At 35.5% G+C, this 26,791-nt stretch overlaps 1 protein-coding gene across 3 annotated transcripts; it reads left to right on the top strand.

The window, feature by feature from the left end:
• Positions 1-1,837: 1,837 nt before the first annotated feature.
• On the top strand, positions 1,838-26,196 carry LOC120781665 (alpha-tocopherol transfer protein). 3 transcript variants are annotated; one of them, XM_040113888.1, is made up of 6 exons: positions 1,838-1,981; positions 5,544-5,694; positions 5,747-5,841; positions 23,343-23,687; positions 23,760-23,938; positions 25,602-26,196. In XM_040113888.1, exons 2-6 carry the CDS (start codon positions 5,556-5,558, stop codon positions 25,705-25,707), a joined length of 864 nt encoding a protein of 287 aa, XP_039969822.1. In that variant the 5' UTR covers positions 1,838-1,981; positions 5,544-5,555; the 3' UTR covers positions 25,708-26,196. The 3 variants fall into 3 exon arrangements, with proteins under 3 accessions (XP_039969822.1, XP_039969821.1, XP_039969820.1); XM_040113887.1 differs by having other exon boundaries at positions 1,838-2,039; XM_040113886.1 differs by having other exon boundaries at positions 1,839-2,091.
• The last annotated feature ends 595 nt before the right edge of the window (positions 26,197-26,791 follow it).

Genomic DNA, 26,791 nt, shown 5'->3' with positions numbered 1-26,791 from the left:
TTGGCCGATATGTCCAGTAAAAAGTCACCTGGATGTTCGAAAATTTTTATATTTGGTATATGGGGGCTCAGGAAAGGATTGACCCGATTCAATTCATTTATGATACACAGAATAACTATTGCCAGGAAAGGATTCTCTATTCATTGATCGATATTTTCAGTCAAAAGTCAACTATGGAAACTGGGGTCCACATATTTGATACATAGGAGATTGAACAGTTTTGTTTGGATTTGGACAATTTTTGGTGATAAGGTGGCGTACTTTAATGAAATTATTGGTATAAAATTGTATCCCGTTATACTAACTACTTCTCGATTTGTATACTAAGAAGTGAAAGAATCAAGTGGAATTTTAAATTGCGTTATATGGAAAGTAGTCGTTGTTGCAGTCCGATTTCGCCCATTTTCGTGCTCTGACATAGGAATATAAGATGAATGCCACCTCCCGAGATACGTGATTTTACTCCGGCTCCCATAAAGCATTCTCACACCACCTCAGAGGTAAAATTTAATGTCTCTGATTTATTGCGTTTTAGTAGTTTTGAACAGTACTCCATATTCCGATTTCATCCATTTTCACAATGTCGATAGGAGTTCTTATAATATCTGCGCTCAGCAAATTTGATTGATATAGCTTTAGTAGTTTATTAGATACATATGTACATTAGAATTATTAAAGGGTGGGCAACGACAATATTTTATTGCTTTTATTGTGCGTATTACCTGAAACTAATCGAGATAGATATAGATTTATATATATATATATACATATAATGACCAACTGTAATTTGTCATAGAGCATCGCAGTAGGAAGGGGCACCGAAGTGTAAGAAATATTGAAAAAGTGGGCGTGACCAAGCCCTCTAATATGTTTAATGTACATACATATTGTAAAAAAATTGGATACATTTTAGCGAAAACTTGACCTAGCCCCCTTGTATTCATTACTACTACCTACCTTAATGATAATAGTTAATGGATAGTATCAATATGTATAATAAACCAACTCCCATATACTACATATAGTGACTTTCGTTTTTCTAACACATCGTATGCCAAATTTGTCGGCCAGTGTATGAGTTATATAAAATGTATGTATATATAAAACTTCTAAGATTCCGATTCTCTGGTTGACGTTTTACATCTTAAGGTATTTCCGTGGCTTTGATTCTTGCAAGTTGCAAGAGTATATAAATGTTTGGTTGCACCCGAACTTAATCCTTTCTTACTTGTTATATTATATGTTTATATGTAAAAATTTGAAAACTTTATTTATGTTAAATGAAATTACATATAACCGCAAGTTTTTCTTTGTAGTGACTTAATAAAAGAAAGTTTATGCTCTTAGTTTATAGATTAAAATATTTATTTTAAAATAAAAGTTTACAAATACATTATATAAAATTTTAATGCAATTGTTTGTTTTCAATCGTTTGTTCAATGGAATGCGAATAACTTCTTTCTGGTAGTGAATTCGACATTATCAAGTCTATCGCGGCACGCTAATAGATGTCAAGAACTTTTCTGCTATCGCACCAATGTAAATACAAAACTATGTTGAAGCAAAGTGTCTGTACTGGTTTCTGTTTGACTGATAACATGCAAATTTTAAGCTCAAAATAAAAACCGAGTATTATTTTATACTTGTTTACTTTTATATTGGTTTCATGAAGTGTATGTTTCGTGCATCGTATACATATGTACAATATATTATATACAAATGAATGTTTAATGAATAATAAGAACATACTGTTCATATCTACAGTTGCATTTTAGAACTGGTCAATAGATTTACTGCAAATAGATGCTACTTAGTTAGAGATTACGTATATTTTAAACCAATTCGCTCTTTTTGCTTCGTATTTTAACCGAGCAACACAAAAATACCCATAGTCACTTTGATACCTAAGCTTATACATAACTGCAGTTTACTACGATCTTTGTTTGGGAAAGGTTCTTAAGTGATAATATTGTGGATAATAGTGCGTGCATTTGCTTCTCTGTATATTTTTCACAATTCTAGTGCCAATATTACATATTGTAAGGAATATATCCAATACGCTCCACATCCATTTCAGAATAGAAAATCAAAGTACGTTTTTTATATTATTCAAATGGAAATATAAGTCATAAACCCAGTTAGACTAGTTCCAAGCTACTTTTTTGATCGTCTTATTTAAATTTCGCGTATATCTATCTATCTTGAATTTTCCCAAGTCCGCGTGGCCGATGGGTTCTAAATAGATTAACCACGTTGATGCCGTCGCGTTTTTTTTAGCCAATCTTAAGAACACAGAACTAACGGAACACATTTTTGTGATTAAATTGTAATGTTTTAAATAAATATTAGCGGCGTGGGTTACTTAAAAGGACTTTAATGAATATTGTGTAGATACAAAAAGCATTCATTTATGAAACCCTGCAAGACACGCTCATATCATATGTAGAAACACATGTATGTGGCACATTAATAGCTATAGACGACATCTTCCTTGGCAATTTTAGGAATAAATATTGAAAATTTTAGATGTTGCTTCTATTTTCAACACTTTGATTTGACTTTTTATTTCTGTTATTTACTTTAATTAGCTACAAATTTTTAGTACATATATCTTCTTCTTCTTTATACCGCTTTCACTATTAAAGTCGAGTTAACAACGGCGCGCCAGTCGTTTCATCTTTTCGCAACGTGGCGCTAATTGGAAATTCCAAGCAAAGTCAAGTCCTTCTCCACCTGGTGGTTCCAACGGAGTGGAGGCCTCCTCTTCCTCTGCTTCCCCCTGCGAGTATTGCGTCGCATACCTTCAGAGCTGGAGTGTTTTCGTCCATACGTACGACTTGACCTAGCCAGCGCAGTAGCTGTCTCTTAATTCGCTGAACTATGTCAATGCCTACTCAGTCCAAAGTAGCATCTGTTGGCAAGAGTTATTCTGCTTTGTATTTCGAGGCTGACATTGTCGTTGCTGTTAATACTGGTTCAGAGATAGACGAAATTATCTACAATTTCGAAGTTATAATTGTCAACAGTGATGTGGGAGCCTAGTTGCGAGTGCGACGACTATTTGTTTGATGACGAGAGATATTTCGTCTTTCCCTCGTTCACTGCCAGACCCATTTGCTTTTCTTCCTTATCCTGTATGGGAAAAAGCAGAACTAACGGCGCGGGTGTTGAGCCCATGATATCAATATCATCGGCATACGCCAGCAGCTGTGCACTCTTATAAAAGATTGTACCTGCTCGAATAACTTCTGCAGCTAGAACTATTTTCACCAGCAGCAGGTTGAAGAAGTCGCACGATAGGGAGTCGCCTCGTCTGAAACCTCGTTTCGTATCGAACGGCTCGGAGAGGTCCTTCCCGATCCTGACGAAGCTTTTGGTGTTGCTCTATGTCAGTTTACACAGCCGTATTAGCTTTGCGGGGATACAAAATGCAGACATCGCGGTAGGCAGCTCCTTTTCGTTCTGTCAAAAGCAGCTTTGAAATCGACGAAGAGGTGGTGTGTGTCCATTCCGTTTTCACGGGTCTTTTTCAAGATATGTGGTCGGCCACACTAATAAGGTTCAATCAGTTTTTTGACGGAGGACTTTCGTCAGACCATATTTTACAAAGACACTGATGCATACTCCTTTCCATCGGCCGCGGCCGCTTTGTTGTTTTTTAGACGGATAATTGTTATTCGAACTTTTTCATAGTCGGGCAAAGGAACGTCTGCTGCATCGTCTTCGATTGGCGAATCGCCTTCTCCTGGTGTTATGCTTAACTGCCAATCAGCAGGCTGGAGAAGCGATCCGTCCATAATTTAAGTATGCTCTGGACATCGATTACTAGATCACCTCGTGGAGTTCTACAAGAGTATGCTCCGGTCCTTTTGTTAGTCGCCGCATTTTTTCGTGGAATTTTCGACCATTGAGCGGTGCTGGCCAGCTTGTCAAGCTTTTTATACTCACGCATTTCGGCCTCTTTCTTTTTCTGTCACTTCAACTCTCGGTATCTATCCCGTCCCGCACGTGTTGTAATCAATTGTAACTTTGCCAGGTAGGCACTCCTCGTCGTAACAGCGTTTTTTTTTTGCATTTTCTGAAAACCAATGGTTTCGGTTGCAGCTACATATATGTAAGGAGATTGAAATACTGTTCCACAGTTCCTTTATACCGAGTTGTTGACGAGTGCTCTCAGAGAGCAGGAGTGCAAGTCGAGTAGAAGATCGTTCGGCTATCTGTTGCGATTGTAGTTTCTCCACGTCGAACCTTCCTTGTGTTTGTTGAGGTGCGTATCTTGGCTGCAAGAAGATACTGGTTCGAGTCGATGTTAGGTCTTCGGTGCGTACGCATGTCTAAAACACTGGATACGTGTCTTCCGTCTATCACAACATGATCGATCTGGTTGGTGGCTTATCAATCCGGCGACAGCCAGGTAGCTTGGTGAATTTGTTTTATGCTGGTTTGTGGTTCGTGGCGGGAGTAACTCTCATAGGTGCGCTCCAAGCGTTCATAGAAGGCATCTTTGGTCACATAGTCCTTTCCTTCCGTCGAGGCTTGGACGCAAATCAGCGATATGATGAAGAACTTCGCTTTGATACGAATTGTGGCTAGACGTTCATCCACCGGGGAAAATGAGAGTGCTCGGCTATGCGGTCTCTTTCCCACCATGAATCCAACACCGAATTTGCGCTCCTTTATATGGCCTCTGTAGTAAATGATATAAGGACCTACTCGTCTCAGTCCTTGTCCCGTCCATCGTATTTCGTGGACGGTGGTGATATCAGCCTTCATTCTAACGAGAACATTAACCAGCTGGGCAGCGTCACGTTCCTAATTAAGGGACCGGACATTACGGATTACGGATGTTTCGCCTTCTCACTTTAGCTCGCCTTCAAACGGATATTCTTAGGCTACCCAGAGGATACTACCGGAAGTCGTGAGCTGCTTGAGCCATATGTAGAAGAATCGTTTCTTTATTCCAAGTGGCACTCAGAGAACTGAGCGTGAACTTCTACACATGACTCCAGCGTGACGAGCTGATCCGAACATTTTGTTCAGATTGGACCACTATAGCATATATCCGCCATATAAGCTAACTTATCAAAATCAAGTACTTATATGCAAAAAATCTCCGAATAAATTTTATTAATTTTAATTAATTATGTACATATTTCTGGAATAGCATGATCATAAGCTAACATTGCTTCCAAATCGTATGTATCTTCGGGTATGTACATACTATATACATAAAGAAAATTGTTATGTCAGTCTCCTACACGTGCTGCAAATGCATAGGAATAAAAGGAAATTCTTGTTGATAATGTTTGTTCCAGTTGTTTACCGTACATTTCCTGGATGTTTGGCCAAAATCTCACATTAATGAAAATTTCTTCATGTTATCCAGTAAATAAATAATTCAGGCCAGTTTTCATTCATTTCTCCTCATTCATGTTGAACACATAAAATATGATTAAAGCTAGAGCTTTAAAAACAATAATGATTTTTAACGAAGTTTAGTATATACATATAAGAATCTTTTAAACTGTATGTTTGTCTTTCAGAATTTATAAAAAATGCCATACGTTGAAATTAAGCACGATTTAGACCTTGACCCTGAATTACCGGAGGAATTTAAAAATATCGCTGCGGAGCAGGGCGAATGTGAAAATACGAAACTCCAGGTTATAGATGACTTTCGTAAATATATATCTGGTAGGTATTACAAAGATTTGAAACTTTCTATTGATTTCCCAATCGCTTTAAGAACATGATGGCTGCAGACCTCACCGAACGGACGATGATTACCTGCAGAAATTTCTGCGTGCACGCTTTTGGCACGTTGAGAACAGTTATCAATTGGTAAATAATATATATAATATATTATTAATGGTTTTTTCTTCAATCTAAATAATACCAATAAAAAACTGATTTTTAATGGCAAATGGTTAAAAAGTTTCACTTTAAAAAAGAAGTAAGATTAAATTATAAATAGATTGCGTTGACGCGGAGCGTGCTTACTCTTACGAAAGAAGTGCTTGTATTCCTAATGTCAAAATCAAATGTTTTTTTGTTGTTCTACGGAAATTTCTATTTTGATGATTTTGTGTTAATTATATTCTATTCTTATTTAGTTATCACTCAAAAACTCATTTTTATTAGTTGAAATCGTTGAAAAATTTATTTTTGAATCATAAAAGAAAACAATACAAAAAAGGGCTCATTTTGACAAATTTTTGTTTTTGGGTTACGCAACCTTTTGTAATTCAGAACATTAATTAAACGCTATGATTTTTTGACAAAAATAAAGTTTTATGCAATGAAGCCAATTATAATTTACTTTTCACATCAAAAAAATATTTATTGACATTCACTTTTAAGAAGTAAACGTTAATAATTTCAAAGTTATTTAAAACAGTATATGTACAGTTATATTTCACTTAGCATCCAAATTTACTTTTTCAGTGACGTTAAATTTTAGAATTGCTTTTATTTATAATTTTTAATTAATACTAATTTAAATTTTTTTCAACTATGTGATCCATTAGCGTTGTAGTCGAGAAAGGAAACGAATTTGGTAACCACAGCTAACTTCGCACAATTCCTAACTTGATTTTCTTGCGTAATGGAAACAAACCCAAATAATAGTTCCAAAAGACAAGAACAAATTTTTAGTGTTTGCACATCATTTTCGCCCGAATTGTCTGCAATTCAGGAAGAATAATTTTAGATCTCCAAAACGACAATCTATGTAAATGAATGAATATATTAGTTAAAAAACTAAAACAATTTTTTTTATTATAGAGCTTAAATTTGAACTTGACTCTCTTTTAATAGTTTAAACAGGTATAAGTACAAGAATCTATTAAATAGTAATAGTTAGTAGTTAAACAAGTACATCAAGGCAGATACTAGTATATTCGTTTTAAATAATTTGATCAATGTGGTTATTTTAATATGCTGCATTGAGAAGCTTTTGCATAAGACACGAATTCGTAATTGTATGCAAAATTATGATGTTAAACTTTGTCAATAGAAACACATATACAGACGTGTTCGAAATAATAAGAACAACCAAAGCGCACATGGAAATCCATGAATAAAATTTTCGCAAAAGTATTTTATCTAAACTCTTCTTCAATAAACATTTGTGCATACGGCATTTTTTTGTTGCTTTGAGGCCGAAACAACCTGTTCGAAAAAACAAGTAAGCTAGCCTCGAGTGTATCCGAACATTTTCTGCTCTTGTAACTTGCAAAGATCAAAGACCGTGAAATTCCTTTCGATGCTAGAAAAACTTTCCATTAAAAAGTAAGGAAGGGCTAAGATCGGGTATAACCGAAAATATCATAACCTTGCAACTTTGTGCAAAATTTTAAGTGCTCATATTTATTTGCTCTTGATTTTTGTATTAAAAAGTAACAGAAAAGCAATAGCGTTCACAAAAAATGTTACATTTTGAGAAAAATTACATTTTTTCTTAACCTTTTAAAACGCTCTAGCGGCTAAAGTATTTGACCTAGGTGGGTGCACCGGTTTAGTAATTTAAAGAGCGTTCAGGAAATGTATTATTCCCCCCAAGGCCCGACCGGGGGCGTGGCAATTGGCGAAAGTGGGTTTTCACCATGTCCCCCCTTTTGTTTCACTACAGTTGGGGGGTATGGGGCTGGGGGGGATCAAAACCATTTTGCGAGTTAGTTCATCCCTGGAGCTTTCAGGAAAGCCCTCAACCTCCTCTCTATCTCTACCATGGGCGTGGCAATAGCGTTCACAAAAAATGTAACATTTTGAGAAAAATTACATTTTTCTTAACCTTTAAAACGCTCTAGCGGCTAAAGTATTTGACCTAGATAAACATACAAATCAATTTGGACATGCAACGAACATGAAAACAGATATATCAACCGTGCGAAGTGATTGAAACATACCAAAGTTCATATATTTTCATACAAAATATATGGGGTCTAGCCAAGCACCATTGGTGCACTAAGGTGTAATATTATAATATCCTTTTTTCGTCCTTTTCGATACGATATCCTTGAATTTTGTTTCTGAATTCTATAGACAATAAAATTGTAGGAAGCTACCTGGAAGCGCAAGTCGTTTGCTACACTCTAAATATATTTAAATAACATTTAAAAACAAAATATGCCTGGCCAGACCCGAGGGTCTCGATGAGGGTGATTTCATCTAAAAGTGGGTGGCTCTCGGAGGTAAAAGTTAATGTCCCTGCCGTATTTATAATAACTTATCCCGCTTTTAGTAGTTTATTACAGTACTGTTATATGGGGAGGGAACGGGGTTATTTTCCAATTTCATCAATTTGCTCATTGTCGATAGGGGTTTTTATTGGATTAATTTTCAGCGAATTTCGTTATTTTTGTTTGAACAATTTAGGGTGCATGTATGTACATTAAGCCTACCTTCTACCCTTTTTAAAATTTTTAGTCCCTTGCTACTGCGATGCCTTGTGCCAAATTACAGTTCTATATCTTAATTTAGTGCTTAGTTATAGCATTTTATAAGTTTTCGTTTAAAGGGTTTTGTGGGCATGGCAGTGGGCCGATTACGCTTATCTACAAAGCTCGTCCTCACTTTCTAGACCGAGTATTAAGTTTCATTATGTTATTTAATGTAATATAATATATATATTAAATTTAAAGTTATCGCACAGACAAACAGACGGACGGACAGACTCGGACTTCAACTCCATTCATCGTCTTGATCATTTGCACATATAACCGCATATCTAACTCTATTATTTTTTGGTTGTTTGTATCAAACAATCGTTAGGTAAACAAAATTATTATACCTTGCACCAACATGTTCTTCTTCTTCTTTATTGCCGTAGACACCGCTTACGCGATTATAGCCGAGTTAACAACAGCGCGCCAGTCGTTTCTTCTTTTCGCTACGTGGCGCCAATTGGATATTCCAAGCGAAGCCAGGTCCTTCTCCACCTGGTCCTTCCAACGGAGTGGAGGTCTTCCTCCTTCCTCTGCTTCCCCCGGCGACTGCGTCGAATACTTTCAGAACTGGAGTGTTTTCGTCCATTCGGACAACATGACCTAGCACGCGTAGGCGCTGTTTTTTAATTCGTTGAACTATGTCAATGTCATCGTATATCTCGTAGAGCTCATCGTTCAATCGAATGCGGCAAACGCGCAAAGGACCATAAATCTTTCGCAGAACTTTTCTCTCGAAAACTCAACGTCGACTCATCAGTTGTTGTCATCGTCCAGGCCTCTGCACCATATAGCAGGACGGGAATTATGAGTGACTTATAGAGTTTGGTTTTTGTTCGTCGAGAGAGGACTTTACTTTTCAATTGCCTACTGGATTTCTAGGCAGACATTGTTGGTGGTGTTTACGCTGGTTTCAAGAGAGACGAAATTATCCACGACTTCAAAGTTATGACTGTCAACTGTGACGTGCGAGCCAAGTCTCGAGTGCTACGACTGTTTGTTTGATGACAGGAAAAATTTTGTCTTGCCCTCATTCACTGCCAGACCCATTTGAATTGCTTCCTTGTCTAGTCTGGAGAAAGCAGAACTAACGGCCCGGGTGTTGTGGCCGATGATATCAATATCATCGGCATACGCCTGCAGCTGTACACTCTTATAAAAGATTGTACCTGCTCGATTAAGTTCTGCAGCTCGAATTATTTTCTCCAGTAGCAGGTTGAAGAAGTCGCACGATAGGGAGTCGCCCTGTCTGAAACCTCGTTTGGTATCGAACGGCTCGGGGAGGTCCTCTCGATCCTGACGGAGCTTTTCGTGTTGCTCAACGTCAGTTTACACAGCCGTAGTGGTTTTGCGGGGATACCAAATTCAGACATCGCGGCATAAAGGAAGCTCCTTTTCGTGCTGTCGAAAGCAGCTTTGAAATCGACGAAGAGGTGGTGTGTGACGATTCTCCTTTCACGGGTCTTTTCCAAGAGTAGCGCATGGTTAATATCTGGTCGGTTGTTGATTTGCCAGGTGTAAAGCCACACTGATAAGGTCCAATCAGTTTGTTGACGGTGGGCTTTAATCTTTCACACAATACGCTCGATAGAACCGTATACGCGATGTTGAGGAGGCTTATCCCACGGCAGTTGGCGCAGATTGTGGGTTCTCCCTTTTTATGGATTGGGCATAGCACACTTACATTCCAATCGTTGGACATGCTTACGTCCGACCATATTTTACAAAGAAGCTGATGCAAGCTCCTTATCAGGTCTTCGCCGCTGTGTTTGAATAGCTCAATAGCCGGCAATCCATCGGCACCCGCCGCTTTGTTGTTCTTCAGGCGGGTAATTGCTATTCGAACTTCTTCATGGTCGGGCACTGGCACGTCTGCTCCATCGTCATCGATTGGGGAATCGGGTTCGCCTTCTCCTGGTGTTGTACGTTCACTGCCATTCAGCAGACTGAAGAAGTGTTCCCTCCATAATTTAAGTATGCTCTGGGCATCGGTAACTTGATCACCTTTGGGGGTTCTACAAGAGTATGCTTCGGTCTTGAAACTTTCTGTAAGCCGCCGCATTTTTTCATAGAATTTTCGAGCATTACCCCTGTCGGCCAGCTTATCAAGCTCTTCATACTCACGCATTTCGGCCTCTTTCTTTTTCTGTCTGCAAATGCGTCTCGCTTCCCTCTTCAACTCTCGGTATCTATCTCACCCCGCACGTGTTGTGGTCGAATGTAACGTTGTGTAGGCAGTCTGTTTTCTCTCCGCTGTGACACGGCGCTCCTCATCTTACCAGCTGTTCTTTTGCATTTTCTGAAAACCAATGGTTTCGGTTGCAGCTATATGTAAGGAACTTGAAATACTGTTCCACAGTTCCCTTATGCCGACTTGTTGACGAGTGCTCTCAGAGAGCAGGAGTGCAAGCCGAGTAGAAAATCAATCCGCTGTCTGTTGTGATTACAGCTTCTCGAACTCGAGCCTTCCTTGTGTTTGTTGACATGCGTTTTTTGCTGCACAGAGGTGGGTGCGAATCTTGGGTGCAACAAGATAGTGGTCCGAGTCGATGTTAGGACCTCGGAGCGTACCACGTCTAGAGCACTGGAGACGTGTCTTCCGTCTATCACAACATGATCGATCTGGGTGGTGGCTTTACGATCCGGATTCTTGTGCTGGAATCTAGTACTACAGATAACCATATTTCGGGCCCCGGCGAAGTCGATCAGCCTCAACCCATTTGGGGATGTTTCGTAGTGGAGGCTGAATTTACCGACCGTAGTGCCAAAGATACCTTCTTTGCCCACCCTGGCGTTAAAGTCGCCAAGCACGATTTTGACATCGTGGCGGGGGCAGCTCTCATAGGTGCGCTCCAAGAGCTCATAGAAGGTATCTTTGGTCACATCGTCCTTCTCTTCCGTCGGGGCGTGGACGCAAATAAGCGATATGTTGAAGAACCTCGCTTTGATGCGGATTGTGGCTGGACGTTCATTCACCGGAGTGTGCTTCCTTTCATTGGGGGTGTTTTTTTTACGTGGTGGGTCCCAAACCCAGCGCACAACCCTGCGGAGGGATGTTTCGCCTTCTCACTTTAGCTCGTCTTGAAACGGATGTTCTACCCGGTCAAAGACCGGAAGTCGTGAGCTGCTTGAGTCATATGTATGTAAAATAATCGTTTCTGGCCACTCCCAAGTGAATAGCGATCAGAGAACTTTCCTCACTTGCGAGAACTTCTACACATGACTCCATCCTCCTATGTGTTGCAAGAGTATAAAAAAGACCAAAGTGAGAAAGGCGGTTTATTTTCCATTGCCGACATTAAATTTTCGGAACTCGGCTACATAAACGTCCATTACATTCTAATATTTTTATCTTAGTGCGAAGTTGAGAAAGTAGGAAGTATAAATTTTTGTTAATTCTTTGAAAACTGGGAGGAGCTCGACATTGTTCTACTGGGCAAAGGAAAGTTGTCGAAAAATTGCTTTAGGAAATGAAAATTGGTAGTTACTTTCAGAATGACATTAAAATGCAAACATTGGTCGCTGGAAGCTTGGAGAGCCTGGCACAATCAAACTTCCAATAAGCAAGATGTGCTCATCACAAGAATCGTTAAAACAAATAGCAATGCCAACTTCATATATAAGAAAAAATTGATCTCTGATAATCTGCTACTTGAATTTGCCAAAAAAGTGATAGATGAACGCCTTCAGTTTGATGCTATGTACTGGACACAGGACAAAAAGTTTAATATCTTTGGAATGACATGAATGAACAAAATTTGCAGATTATTATTATTATTAATATTATTCAACAACAGATGCTAGGTGATGGTGTTGCAAATAGTGCGCTTATTGGGCCGATTTTGTCGACCATAAGTTGAGCGAAGATCCTGAATTTTCGTAATAACGTTGAACGATTTGTAAATGTTGTTCTGCCTTAAGTCCTTCTATGATGAAATGCCAAACAATCATCATATAAGTATGTATATACCATGTCAACAGTTCTGAACAAAAATAACATGACAGTTTGACACTACTCACGCGAGATATAATATGTATAAATAAACACGATTTTATATTTTAATGATTGTTTTTAATTGTATGAATTTATAAATTAGTTGACAGTGCTTAAAATTATGTCTTTCTCCTTTCAAGTCCAATACAAGAATGAGAGTTAAATAAGAATAGCAATATGATATATGTATAACAGCAAATAAATTACAAATGAGAGTACTTAATTATAGAGGTAATTTTAAAGCTGTATTAAAGAAAATGATGTTGATGAAAGGAGAGATAAAAGTTACATACATATATATGTACAAAAAAGTAATGTTAACAAGTAAGGAAGGGCTGAGTTCGGGTGTCACCGAACATTTTATACTCTCGCATGATACAGTGATAATCGAGATTTCGTTATCCGTCATTTACATATTTTTTTATTTTGCTGTAAAATTAATTAGATTAGTAGTTCCTGAGATATGGTTTTTGGTCCATAAGTGGGCGACGTTACGCCCATTTTCAATTTTTAAAAACAGCCTGGGTGCAGCTTCCTTCTGCCATTTCTTCCGTAAAATTTAGTGTTTCTGACGTTTTTTGTTAGTCGGTTAACGCACTTTTAGTGATTTTCAACAAAACCTTTGTATGGGAGGTGGGCGTGGTTAATATCCGATTTCTTCCATTTTTGAACTGCATATGGAAATGCCTGAAGGAAACGACTCTATAGAGTTTGGTTGACATAGCTGTAGTAGTTTCCGAGATATGTACAAGAAAACTTAGTAGGGGGCCGTGCCACGCCCACTTTTCCAAAAAAATTACGTCCAAATATGCCCCTCCCTAATGCGATCCGTTGTGCCAAATTTCACTTTAATATCTTTATTTATGGCTTAGTTAGGACACTTTATAGGTTTTCGGTTTTCGCCATTTTGTGGGCGTGGCAGTGGGCCGATTTTGCCCATCTTCGAACTTAACCTTCTAATGGAGCCAAGAAATACGTGTACCAAGTTTCATCATGATATCTCAATTTTTACTCAAGTTACAGCTTGCACGGACGGACAGACAGACATCCGGATTTCAACTCTACTCGTCACCCTGATCACTTTGGTATATATAACCCTATATCTGACTCTTTTAGTTTTAGGACTTACAAACAACCGTTATGTGAACAAAACTATAATACTCTCCTTAGCAACTTTGTTGCGAGAGTATAAAAATAATAGGGTGAATATTACAAAACGTAACTTCTCCATCGTGAAGACATACATATCTTAAATTCTAATAGGATTTTCAAATTTCAATTTTCTCTTAATATTAGAGCTATGAATATTTTCTAAATTAGAATTCTCATATTTCGGTTGTTCTTTACGTCTTAAAGATTTATAATTTGCTAGGCTTCACTAAATGAAGACTTATATTTTCGATTTTTAAATAATCTTTAATGTTGACACTTTTGAATTCATTATCGCAAATTAATTTATTTAAATCTTCCTTTTGAGATTTATAAAGTATAAGTTTTCCTATTATAGTTTGATTAGCTCTGTCTTCAAGATAATAAGCAACAGCAAATTTTGAAAAACGTTCAATAAATGTCAAAAAATTTGATTTTGTATTTTTGTAGACATCCATGTGTATTATTTGTGTTATGTCTGTTGGAGTTTCAGTTAAATGGAATTTGGCTTTAATTGGATTTATATTAAATTTAGATTTGGTAAAAGTGGAGCAATTATTAATGTATTTTTGGATTAAAAATTTCAAACTAGGAATATACATTTTTTTTTTAATTTTCAACAATACCGGTATGACTAGTTTCATTTTTATGGTATTATTGTTTAGTTTAAAAGCTTCTTTTTTTGTGCCAATATCTTTTTCATGATATGAAAAACGACCGAATCTGATATTTCTAAATCGAACAAATAATTCTTCTGATTTGTTTTGTAAAGTATTATATTGATTGTCATCTAACTATGTACACATTCCAACTTTTCCTTTTGTTAAATTGTCTTTTAGAATTGGTTCTCGAAAAGGTTTATATAATTTTTTTTTATTTTTATGTTTTAATTCTACTTATATCTTTAGTTTTATGTTTTGCTAAAATAATTTGAGTCTTAAATCTATTACAACGGTGTCCAAAATTGGGATGTGATCATGAAAATCTTCGGACTGTGAATGAACGGTATCTAAATTTCGTTTCTGCTATGAAAGTCCGCTAATAAGTTGTTTTTACCTTTACTATAGGAAGTATTTTTATTAAATTCGCTTAACTTAATTAACCAACGATGTAACCTTGAACTCATTTTCCCCTGCAATTTAATGAAAAGCCATTTTAAGGGCTGATAATCTGATTAAATTTCAAATTTGGTACCGTACAAGCATGGTCTAAAAAAAATAGTAGCCCAAACAGTAGCAAGCAGTTCTCGTTCAGTAGCTGAATAATTTTTGTCGTGATCGTTTAACGTTCTACTCGCACCGAGAATTTGTGACGAGCTGAAACTGTTTTTCAAAATCTGGGGACTCTGTTAGTAAAATATTACGTTCGACCTAATTTATCCAAAATATTTTGAATGTTTGGTATGGGAAATTTATCGTCGATTGTAATATTGCTTAACGCCCTGTAGTCGATAACTAGCCTTCTTCTTTTCAACGGAGCTGTCTAATTTCTTAGGAACGACCCATATTATATGGCAGGAATAATAATAATAAGAATATTAGAACAACTGACTTTTGTTCTTTCAATACCCAATAAAAGGATTTAAGCTTGTTAGCTCTCAATCATTAAATGTTTTTAATCATTTTCCATTGAAAATAAAACTATGACGCTTCAAATTACAAAACGTTTCATCAAATATCTTAAAATTTCACAAATTTATTTAATATTCATTGTTTTACATTTTTTATAAGAGGTTTTGAACGATTCAACAAATCCCTCCGTTTATATATTTTTTTGGTAAGATTTCAATATGGCCATCGCTCGTTTCCAATTGCTAAACGTCAAAACCTCCCCAATCCAGTCAACTGTCAAAGTTTAGGTGGTTGTGACGTTTAGCAATTGTTCTCTCACTTCCAGTGAGAGAGAAGTTGGGCATCCCATTATTCCTGTTATATAGCGAATTACTTTCTCGAATGATACCTTGTTTAAGCATGTCGTCGATTTGCCTACATATTTCTTGTTCGTGTGTTTGGAAATAACGATATATTTTCGAATATACCGGAATGTCTGATACAGTTTTAATTTCATGATTTATTATATTAATATTTGTTAGAGTTTGTCCTTCTAAGTAAATTATAGTTGCGTTTTCATTAAATTCTAAAGAAACATTTGTGATTATTTCTTTTGTATTATAATTACTATTATTCAATGAATTAGGGCAAATGTTTATTTATTTGTATCAAGGAGAGATATTATTGCATCTATGAATGCTAAAATTTTTTGTTGTCAATGGTTAATTCTATTAACGGTAATGATTTCTTGAGGCTGTTTTAAAAAAACTTAAATGTTCATCATTATCGGGAATCCAAGATCCACACTGTGCATCTGCTTTTAAATGATCTACTTCCATAGGTGGCATGTTATTCACGTCATTGTTTCTGTTGCGAAATTGAGCAGTGAAAGCTTGTGCATTATTATTGCGATAATAACCACTATTTCTCGTTTGAGAAGGTTGGTTTAAAAAAGCATTATTGTTGTAAGAATTAGAAAATCTTCCAAAATTTGTATATCTGTTCGTATTTTGATTATTAAATATTTGAGAAGGTTGTTTAATACAAATTTGATTTTGTGTCGGAAAATTGCAAGGAAACATTGAATTAGGATATTGAAAATTTTGATTGCATTGATTAGAATTTCTTAAATTAGTTTTACTTTCATTACGAATTAAACAATTTTCTTCTAATATCTGTAAGTTTAGAATTAATTATAACCGAAGCTTTTATATCAATATTATTTAAAAAAAGTACGTAAATTAAAGTTATCAATACGTTATGGTTCATACTCCACTAACTTCTCATCGCCAAATTCAAATTTTTCTTTGATTTTACAACAAATATTATAAAGCTGTATGTAATAACTTACAATATTGTTGTTGATAGTTGTATGTGCACATTTAAAGAGCTCGTCAAATGTCTCCTTCACTCCAAAGTTTTTTATTAGCGTTCGTTTCATACACTCTCACGTTGGCGATGCACCCAACGTTAGTAAAATGTTAAGAGAATTTATTGAGAATTACACGTTGATAAATGTACGTTTGGTGAGTAGATTGAATGGATGAAATCGGAAGATAACCCCGCTCACTCCCTTATATAATGATACTCTTAAAAACTACTAAAAGCGCAATAAATCAATAACTCCATACGTCAGAGATATTAAATTTTACCTCCGAAATGGTATGAGAAGACTTTATGGGAGGATTGCGTAAATTTCTCATATTCCCGTGCAAGTAAAAAAATGGACGAAATCGAACAACAACCACGCTAATTTCCTACAAAGCACAAATTTAAACTCCACACTATTCTTTCACTTTCCAGTACACAAATCGAGAAGTAATTAGTATAACGACATAAAATTTTGTACGAATAATGCCTTTAGAGTATGCCATCTTATCACCAAAAATTGTTCAAATCCAACCAAAAATGTTCGAGAGTATCGGTCAACGTGTAAGATCAGTCCCCATATACCTAATATAAAGACTGAGATCCGTGAGTTATCTCAGTAAAATTTAGTCATAACATTGTATCTTTACGCCTAAAATAGATAAAATTGAGCGGAAACTGGACCTATCCCCTATATCACTAATATCAGGAGTTTCGAACATCCGGCTGACCTTACTTTATATCTTCCTTACTTGTATAATATTTCAGCCGTTTATTTACAACTTTTCAAACTATCTTACATATAGCATTTTCAAAGCATAGGGCAGTATAAATGCAACATTTTTGTGAGAAAAGAAAACGCTAATAAATAACTAAATACTTGTATATGTGTACGTTTGTATCTATGTAGCACAGTGTTTCCCAAAGTGGGCGATAACGCCCCCTTGTGGGCGCTGCAGGTATCAAGGGGGGCGGTAAGAGACCTAGAAAGAAAATGGGGGCGTTGTGTAGAGGTCTGGGGGCTTATTTGTAATTTTATTTAGCTAGGAGGCCTCTTAGACAACGACTACATGAGCTCTCGACTCTCAACAACAACTTGTGAACATCAACTAATATGAATTAAAAGATTGCTCAAACTCGGTTCTATATTTCTCTCCGCGTAGTTCATATATCTGTCCTATTTTATTGAATATAGAAAAAATTAAAATTATGTCAATCGGTCGCTCCGTTTCATAACGGGGCATCTCGACAGGATAGAATTTATAGAATACTAACTGTCAAACGTATTGCCAGAGATAAAGATATGTTTAACTCCTCTCTCACTTTGACAGCTAATCGAGTTCAGTAGGTTTTGACGTTTATCAATTGGAAACCAGCGATGGCCAGATTGAAATCTTACCAAAAAAATATGTAAACGGAGGGATTTGTTGAATCGTTCAAGACCCCTTTTAAAAAATGTAAAACAATGAAAATTAAATAAATTTGTGAAATCTAAAGATACATATTTGATGAAACGTTTTGTAATTTGAAGCATCATAGTTTTATTTTCAATGGAAAATTATTAAAAACGTTTAATGATTGAGAGCTAACAAGCTTAAATCCTATTATTGGGTATTGAAAGGACAAAAGTCAGTTGTTATAATATTCTTTAAAAAGATTTAAATAGTTTCTCCATATAATAAATAACCGCTATATAGTAATTTTTATTCATACTAAATGTTGGGTGTTTGAATTTAAATGCCCAAAAATTGTAATTTTGTTCAATCTGGCCATAATGGAAAATGTTATAAAAAACGCTAATTTTGAGGCGCTCTCACACTGGAATAAGTTTAACAACCCTTTATTCCTGTACATATAATCATTTGCTCAAAGGTGTAGGGTAAGTAGGTTCGAGCTGATGTAGCGCATGCTTTGAGCTCTTGAATAATTTATTTTATCACTTGCGAAATGACGTCGGGTAGGAAGCTGATGTAGCGCACGTTTTGAGCTTTTGAACTCCTCAAATCTTTTATGTGGAAAATAAAAAAAGGATCTTTATCCTTTCTTACAAATGTATTTCTGGGAAAAATAAGATAATAAGAAAAGGAGAAAGATCCTTTTTTTACAAATGTATTTCTAGGAAGAATAAGAATTCATATTTTTGGACTACTATATAATAATTGTGCTTAAGCATTCCTATATAAACAATGTAATATTTATTTTATATTCATTTGTGGTTTTGCGCGCAATAGATGAGCATTACTTACTCCTCCTTTACACTACTCGCGAAGTTGAACGTATTTCTCAAAGCAAAACAATGTCGGAAGTAAAAAAGAACAGACGGCAATACTGTGCGGAATACATTAAATTCGGATTCATTGAAAATCCCACAAACCCATCCTTGCCTTTGTGTTTTCTATGTCTAAAAACATTTTCGAATGAAGCAATGAAGCCTTCAAGACTGCAAGATCATTTGAATAAAATGCATCCAGATAAGAGAGACAATAATGTAGCATATTTTCAAGACCTAGAGAAGAAGCATAATACTTAGCCAAGTGTAGCAAAACTATTTTCGGCGGCTGCTAAGCAAGATGACGACGGACTTCGAGCTTCGTACAATATATCTTTGTTAATTGCTCAAAAAGGCAAACCACATAACATCGGAGAAGAGTTAATATTGCCAGCAATAAATGAAGTAATAACTACCGTGCTTCATAAACCGGCCGCAGATATTATCCGAAAAATTCCTTTGAGTAATAATTCTGTGCAAAGACGAATTGATGAAATGGCTGAAAACATTGAAGAATCATTGTGCGATCACCTGAGGACAAGCCAATTCTCAATTCAGCTCGATGAGTCCACCTTACCAACTAATGAAGCATTGTTGTTGTCTTACGTGAGGTTTATTAAAGATGAGAAAATATGTGAAGAACTATTATTTGATAGAAATTTAGAGACCGATATAAAAGGCGAAACCATATTCGATATATTGGAAAAGTTTTGCGATGAGAAAGAGATTCCTTTGAAAAATATTATTTCAATTGCTACGGATGGCGCTCCGGCTATGATAAGGTGCCATAAAGGCTTAATAGCGCACTTAAAAAATAAAATTCCAGATGTCCTTGGTGTACATTGCGTTATTCATAGACAACATTTAGTTGCTAGAAACTTAAGTGAAAAACTATTTCAATCACTGCAATATGTCATCAAAGCAGTCAATAAAATCCGCAACAGCTGTTTGAATGATAGATTATTTCATCAGCTTTGTGTTACTAATGACGAGGATTTCAATCGTTTGTTGTTTCATACTGAAGTTCGTTGGCTATCAAGAGGCAATTGTCTGACTCGATTCTATAACCTGTTTGACTCTGTTATAGAGTTCTTGGAAACTAAAGATACAGAATTTCAAGACAAGCTCATAACATTAAAGAATGATATAGCTTACATGACAGACCTGTATAAATTGTTCAATGACATGCATCTCCAACTGCAAGGCGATAAACTAAATATAATTAAAACAAAAAACGTCGTTGCTGCTTTCGCAGCCAAACTGCTTCTACACAAAAAGAATCTGGGCAGACGTGAGTTTCACAATTTTCCGAATTTATTAGTATCATGCAGTAACGACGAATTGTTTGCCTACTGCCAACATTTGGAAAACCTCCACATTGACTTCACCGAACGATACCAGGACATTTTGAACTTGGAAATACCCCACTGGGTGTTGGATCCGTTTTCAAATGTCAACACAGCAATGCCACCTCAGCTGAAAGGAAAACTTATAGAATTGACAACAAACGAGGAAATAAAAATCAAGTTCAAAAATGTTTACCAAGAATTTTGGCTACAAAAACCGATTTCGCAATTGTACCCTGGATTGTGGTCAATCGTTCAACGATTCTTGACAGCATTCCCATCGTCATATTTGCGTGAACGTGGATTTAGTGCTGTGACAACACTGCTTACTAAAAAAAGAAATCGTTTGGTTGTTACCGAACATGGCGACTTGCGACTGTTCTTGAGTAAATTGGAACCTGATATTAAAAACTTATTAAACAGCATCAGATTCATCCTTCATATTCGTTTTTATATAAGGATCGATTATTTTAGTTTCATTTTTAATAAAATATTCTCTGTTTTAATACTATAAAGTTGTGTTTCAATAATAATTCTTATTGGCAGGTGGAGCCCGTAAGAGTTAACTTGAGACCTAAGCGCCGTTTTATGTTACCTACTGCGCTCAGGTTTCAAGTTGCTGGTTATAGTAAAAGTTTCGTTTAGAATTCACCGTTAATATACATATATGTATATAGGTCACAATAATTAATTAATTTAATTTGAAGTTATAGTGGTTTTTAAATAGGTGGAAAAATGGGGGCGCTAAAAAAATATTTATTCTCAAAGTGGGCGGTAGACAAAATAAGTTTGGGAACCACTGATGTAGCATATTGTTTATGCTGCATGGTGTGGGGTTGTTTTCAAGTGCACATGTGCATTTGTAATCAATTGCCTAAATATATAAGTATCTTAGGTCAATAGGTCTTCTTAACCTAGGTAAATATATTTGTTTTGCTGTATATTTAATTTGTTGAGTGCATGCGTACTGCTTACAAATGTTTGCGTGTTGTTTTTAAATGCATATATTTTTATGTGTTTATTACTCCTGAGCATTATTTTTTATTTTTAATCAATTATAACACTGACAACTCGATAAAATTGTTCTATAATTCCATGATATTTTCTATAATTGGTGCTTAGAAATAATGTTTTATTTTCTCTAACTGATAACATTCTTCCCAAAAATATTTTGGAGAGTAAACTAATTGGTCGATACGATTAATATCATCTTCAGATTTATTAGGCTTTAATACCAGTATTATCTCCGCACATTTCCACTGTGTTAGAAGGTGATAAAAAAGTCCTTCGTCTTGTGTCGAATAGGAAAGATAAATATCGCATGCAATTTTCTTCTTTAACTTCTAATAAATCTATGTACATATATCCCAGATTTAATTGGAAAGTTCATTTGACAGGCCACCTCTGGAAATCCCATAACTTATTCCTTATCTGTAGGGCTATTGAGTGGAAGCGGGTTTCATTCATGATCATCTTACTGGTGGTGGTGTTAACCCAGGGGAGGATCCAGAGTAGAATTTTAGGAGGGGAACTATATAATTTTGTATTGTATTTTGAGAAATGTGTAACTGTAGACTATAACGCTATAACTTATAATGTCTCCCTTAGTAAGCGGTACATAGATTGATGTAACATTGACTTATCCTTCTTTCCAAGCTTTGTTTGCTCAGTTATAAATGCGTCCGGACCCGGACTCAAAGAAAGTGAATTCAATATGTCGGTGTTTGTTATAATATGTGACATTTTTCGGCTGTGATTGAGTCTATAATTCTTTAATTTCTTATTCTCGACTCTGCAGCTTCCTCCGAAAGCTCTCCCATTGACACAACCGCATTCGCTATCACGTCAGATCCATGAATTAAGACCTTGCGGAATGCAGCCGGTAAATAGTACTATTAAATTTGTTTAAACTAATTTTGTACCCCGAGGAAAAAGCTTGAAGTATAGTAGTACAACTATGGATAAGGTTTTCATGAAGTCCTGTAATTTCGGAAGCCAATTCGGGATTAAAAAACGACAACATTACCATTGTTGGACGATCGTCTACCTCCATCTGTGAGCTTGTCTACTATTGCACCCGTCACCCGTTATTAATTCGACTACATTCCTCTGAAGCTCCAATATGCTCGATCCAGTATTTACTAATTATCAACTAGATTCGTCTACAGCAATTTTCACTGCATATCTCTTTTTTTGCCCTTACAATACATTGATAACTTGGAAATACATAAATCATAAAATAATTGGCTATTCACGAATTTTCTTATAAGCAAATATTGGCTTTTAAACATGGCGGTTTCCATTATGAGGTGAAATTACTTCATTAGGAGCTACAGAACAATTTTAAGTGCATTGCACAAAGCAGAAATAGTGAACTCATCTATTTTGGTCAGATGAACCGGAGCTTTGTCCTCCCTGAAGATTCGGCAAAATCTAGTTGAGATGATTTTTTTGATTTTTGGCCTTTGGTCGGAACCACTGTGCCATGATTGAGTTTATAATACATTATATAATATAACGTGTTGTCAAGACCTGAAAGTATTTCTCCGTCATTGATGTTCGCATATCGCAATAGTATAATGTTCGGTTGCACTTGAAGTTAGTCACCTCTGACGCGTTTATGCTTCCTTTTCTTTAATGAAATTTTTATAACTGAACAAGATAAGTATATTAAGTTCGCACCGTTTGCAGGACCCAAAAAGAAACGTCGAAGACCCTATTATATTTATATACATAAATGATCAGAGTGACGTGTTGAGTTCTGTGATTTAGTTATGTCCGTTATGTACACTTGCTCTTTTCTCCCCAATAAACTGCTCATATGTCGGAACCGGCGATATCAGGCCACAATAGGATATACACCATACAATCTGACCGATGAGAGTTAAGTTCATGTATGGCAAACGTTTTTATATGACAAAAAATCTTCCCGAAATTTGACAAGAATTATTGTCCAAGATAGCGGTAAAATCCCCGAACAAATTGTCCAGATCGAACCACTTTAATAGTTCGGTAAGGTTAATTAAGTAATTGAATAGTTTTATCGTCTATCATTTACTAATATTTTGAAAATGATATTAAAATAGTGGTTCGTATTTGTCTTAGTTTTCTAGGTTTATCTTTTTTCAATGTTTCTTAACACATTGGTATATATTATTTTTGTTTTTACTTCCGCTTTCCTTAATTTATTACATGTACTCGTATATACATGATTATATTTAGATGGTCAATTATTACCAATTTCGGGAACAGAATAAATCATACTTTGAAAAGGTTCGACCTTTGGAACTGAAAAGCTTAGGTGATGAGGATATTATATCAGTGACACCCTATAGAGACCAAAATGGACATCGCATTTTAATCTATCGTTTTGGTGCATGGAAGCCAGGCAAAATTAGTGTGGATGATATCTTTCGTGCCACTATCATTCTTCTGGAATTAGGGTCTCTAGAACCGATAGCCCAGGTTTTAGGCGGCGTTGGCATATTTGACTTAAAGGATCTGAGCTTCAATCATATTCTTCATTTAAGTCCAAGCGTGGCACAAAAAATGATTGCCTTGTTGGTGGTAAGAAAACTGAAACAGAAACGATTTAAAACGTCATATATGTATATAAACAAAATATCAATTTTTTTCCAGACCTCAATGCCTGTGCGTACTGCAGCTTTGCATATTGTGAATCAAAATTGGGTGTTCAATGCAGCTTACAACATGTTTAAACCATTCTTAAATTCTGCAATGAAAGAGCGTTTGTTCATACATGGTTCGGATATGAAGTCACTTCATAAGCACATAAGCTCAGATCACTTGCCTAAAAGGTAACAATAGTCATCGGCTTTTGACACTTCTATTTTAAAATTTGTCAAAGATAGTGTACAGGTTTAACAATATCAAATATTGTTTGTCAACATATAGAAACGTTCATTGAAATCTTTCAGTTGGTTGCAAAAAAACTGATAGTCTTGAAAGCGTTAATGAAGCTTAGATCTATTTATAGTTCTCTTTATTGTAAAATACAAAATGAAAATTTTCGATCCTTAAAAATACTCGTTTTAAAAGTTATTGTGGCCTGTGCTGTTGGTTTGCCTATGTACACACTTCAGTTGTATGAAAAAGTGGCTACATGCATATGCATATATATATATATATATATATATCGCTCATTTGCTGCAAGACCGGCATAAATCAAAAAACGTGATTTTTGAGTTAATGATGCAGAATTGTTCGTTATATCATACTTCATGTTGAGTGAAAAATTCGGCAATATTACGATTCTTGGGGCGCCGCGATTTGATGGTGCCGATAGATAGAGGAGGTCCTCAGGATTAAAAAATATATACCCATATACCGTCCTCAGACGCATAGTTTTCGAGATATTTCACTTTAAAGTTCAAAAATTTGTTAAAACAATGCTCGTCATTTCACTATGTTTAACCCCATTTTCACACATTTTTTAATTAATATATATTTAATTACACTGTAGACATTCGTATATATCAAAAATGTATATTAATTGTATATTTTTTAAGAAAATAAATATACTTTAAAACAATTTTGCACATTCGAAGTTTCAAGCGATTTGTGTGTTTACATTTATGACAAATAGCAGTGTTGCCATACTTTGTGTCCTGAATAGACATATGTATATCAAAAATTTGTTGAAACTATGAATACCCCGGTGTTCGATAGATGAGGGTTATTTTTTTTGAAGCGCGGCCGAAGGCCGCCAGTGCAGAAAGTAGTTCGACACAAAGGAACTATGAATACCCCGGTGTTCGATCGATGAGGGTTATTTTTTTTGAAGCGCGGCCGAAGGCCGCCAGTGCAGAAAGTAGTTCGACACAAAAGAACTATGAATACCCCGGTGTTCGATCGATGAGAGTTATTTTTTTTGAAACGCGGCCGAAGGCCGCCAGAGCAGAAAGTAGTTCGACACAAAGGAATATTATTTTTTATCTTTATTTATCAATTAACATAATATAAAAAAACCATTTGTACCATTTTTAATAGTTTTTTTAAAAGACAATATGTGGCAACACTGGTATTTGTCATGACATGTAAAGAAAAACAAAACAAAACAAAATAAGAGTGAATTGCATGTAAAATTGTGGAACTTTGAAGTGAAATATCTCGAAAACTGTGCGTCTGAGGACGGTATATGTGTGTATATTTTTTAATCCTGAGGACCTCCTCTATTCATCGGTACCATAAAATCGCGGCGCCCCAAGAATCGTAATCGTGCCAAAAATTCATATGAATACCTCTTATATGCTCCGTGTAAGGTTGGAGTCAGTTGAAAACTTTTGACGCGTTTTCTGGCAAATCGATTTTTTTGACTTATGCCGGTCTTGCAGCAAATGAGCGATAAGTATATTTACATATAAGTATATATATGTGTAATTCTTTGTTTGTTGAATATATTACTATAGCTTTTCTATGTATTGCATATATATATACATATTTTGTTTTTAATATTTAAAGGTATGGTGGTGTCCACGATGATTATCCTTATCAACTATGGTTGGACAAATTGATTGACAATGCCCACATTCATACTGAGTTGGGTCAATTAGGGTACATATTTTAAGTGTACATGGAAAGTTTTATGCTGCAGCTACCTATATATACTATTTACATATGCATGTATAGAAGTATATCAACATCAATATTACACTAAACTTAAATGGAATAGTTTAGTATAAAACAATTCATATAACTAATTTAAAACTTTACCATAAGAATAAGAATCAAAGCAAATAAATTATAGTATTAGTAAGTAAATGCTTTACTTCTAATAAGAAAAATTATTACTTGGTTCCAAAATAGTTCTTCTATATTCCATTAAGGCGATATCCATGTACCTCGGGTGAAAAACAACCTTCTTTCAAAATTTTTTCCTGATATAAGAAATGAAATACTTGATTAGCATTTTTTATTGTTTTGAAAAAAATATTTTTAACTCGGCTATTGCGACGCCATATCCGGAGACCCCTCGAAAAAAAGATGTGCCCGAGTTATGTTACTATGTTCCTTCGTTAAATAAAACACCTTATCTCTTTGAAGGTTACACCAATAATAATCTTTATTTTAAAATTAATTTTACATGAAGGTAAATAAGTAAAGTGAAGATTAAAACAATATTAATTGTATAAAAGTTGGTAAATATTAAGTAAGTATCAATTACAATTGTTGCAATGTTTTAAATTTGATGAGTCAAGAAAAATACAGTAAAAATTAAAACAATAATAATTGTATAAAACTTGGTAAACAGGAAGTAAGTATCAATTACAATTGTTGCAATGTTTTAAATTTGATGAGTCAATAAAAATATTAAAGTACAATAAGAAAATAAATTTAATGATTTGTTGTTATAGTTTTATTGGTGTCTTCTGGGTTTTGGTGGGGGTTGATGTGACGATATAACTCCTCCCCCCTTAGAGTAGAGCGATGGCCACAACGAAGTTGGTGGGGACAGAGCGGCTTCAGTGGGCTTAGGATAATACCGAATTATGGGGTTTTTCCATAACAGAGTTACACTAGTGATAGTTAAGGTGATGAGTATCAATGTTGTTATCGTTATTATGTTTCTTCTTTGAATAGAATCCTTTCTTAATTTCATAATATCATTTTTGTTGATGAAACTGTAATCTTTGATTTTCTCTAGGCTTAAA

This window comes from Bactrocera tryoni, unplaced genomic scaffold (assembly GCF_016617805.1).
Source record: "Bactrocera tryoni isolate S06 unplaced genomic scaffold, CSIRO_BtryS06_freeze2 scaffold_7, whole genome shotgun sequence".
Taxonomy (NCBI): Eukaryota; Metazoa; Arthropoda; class Insecta; order Diptera; family Tephritidae; genus Bactrocera; species Bactrocera tryoni.
This window is presented reverse-complemented; position numbering and strand designations above follow the sequence as displayed.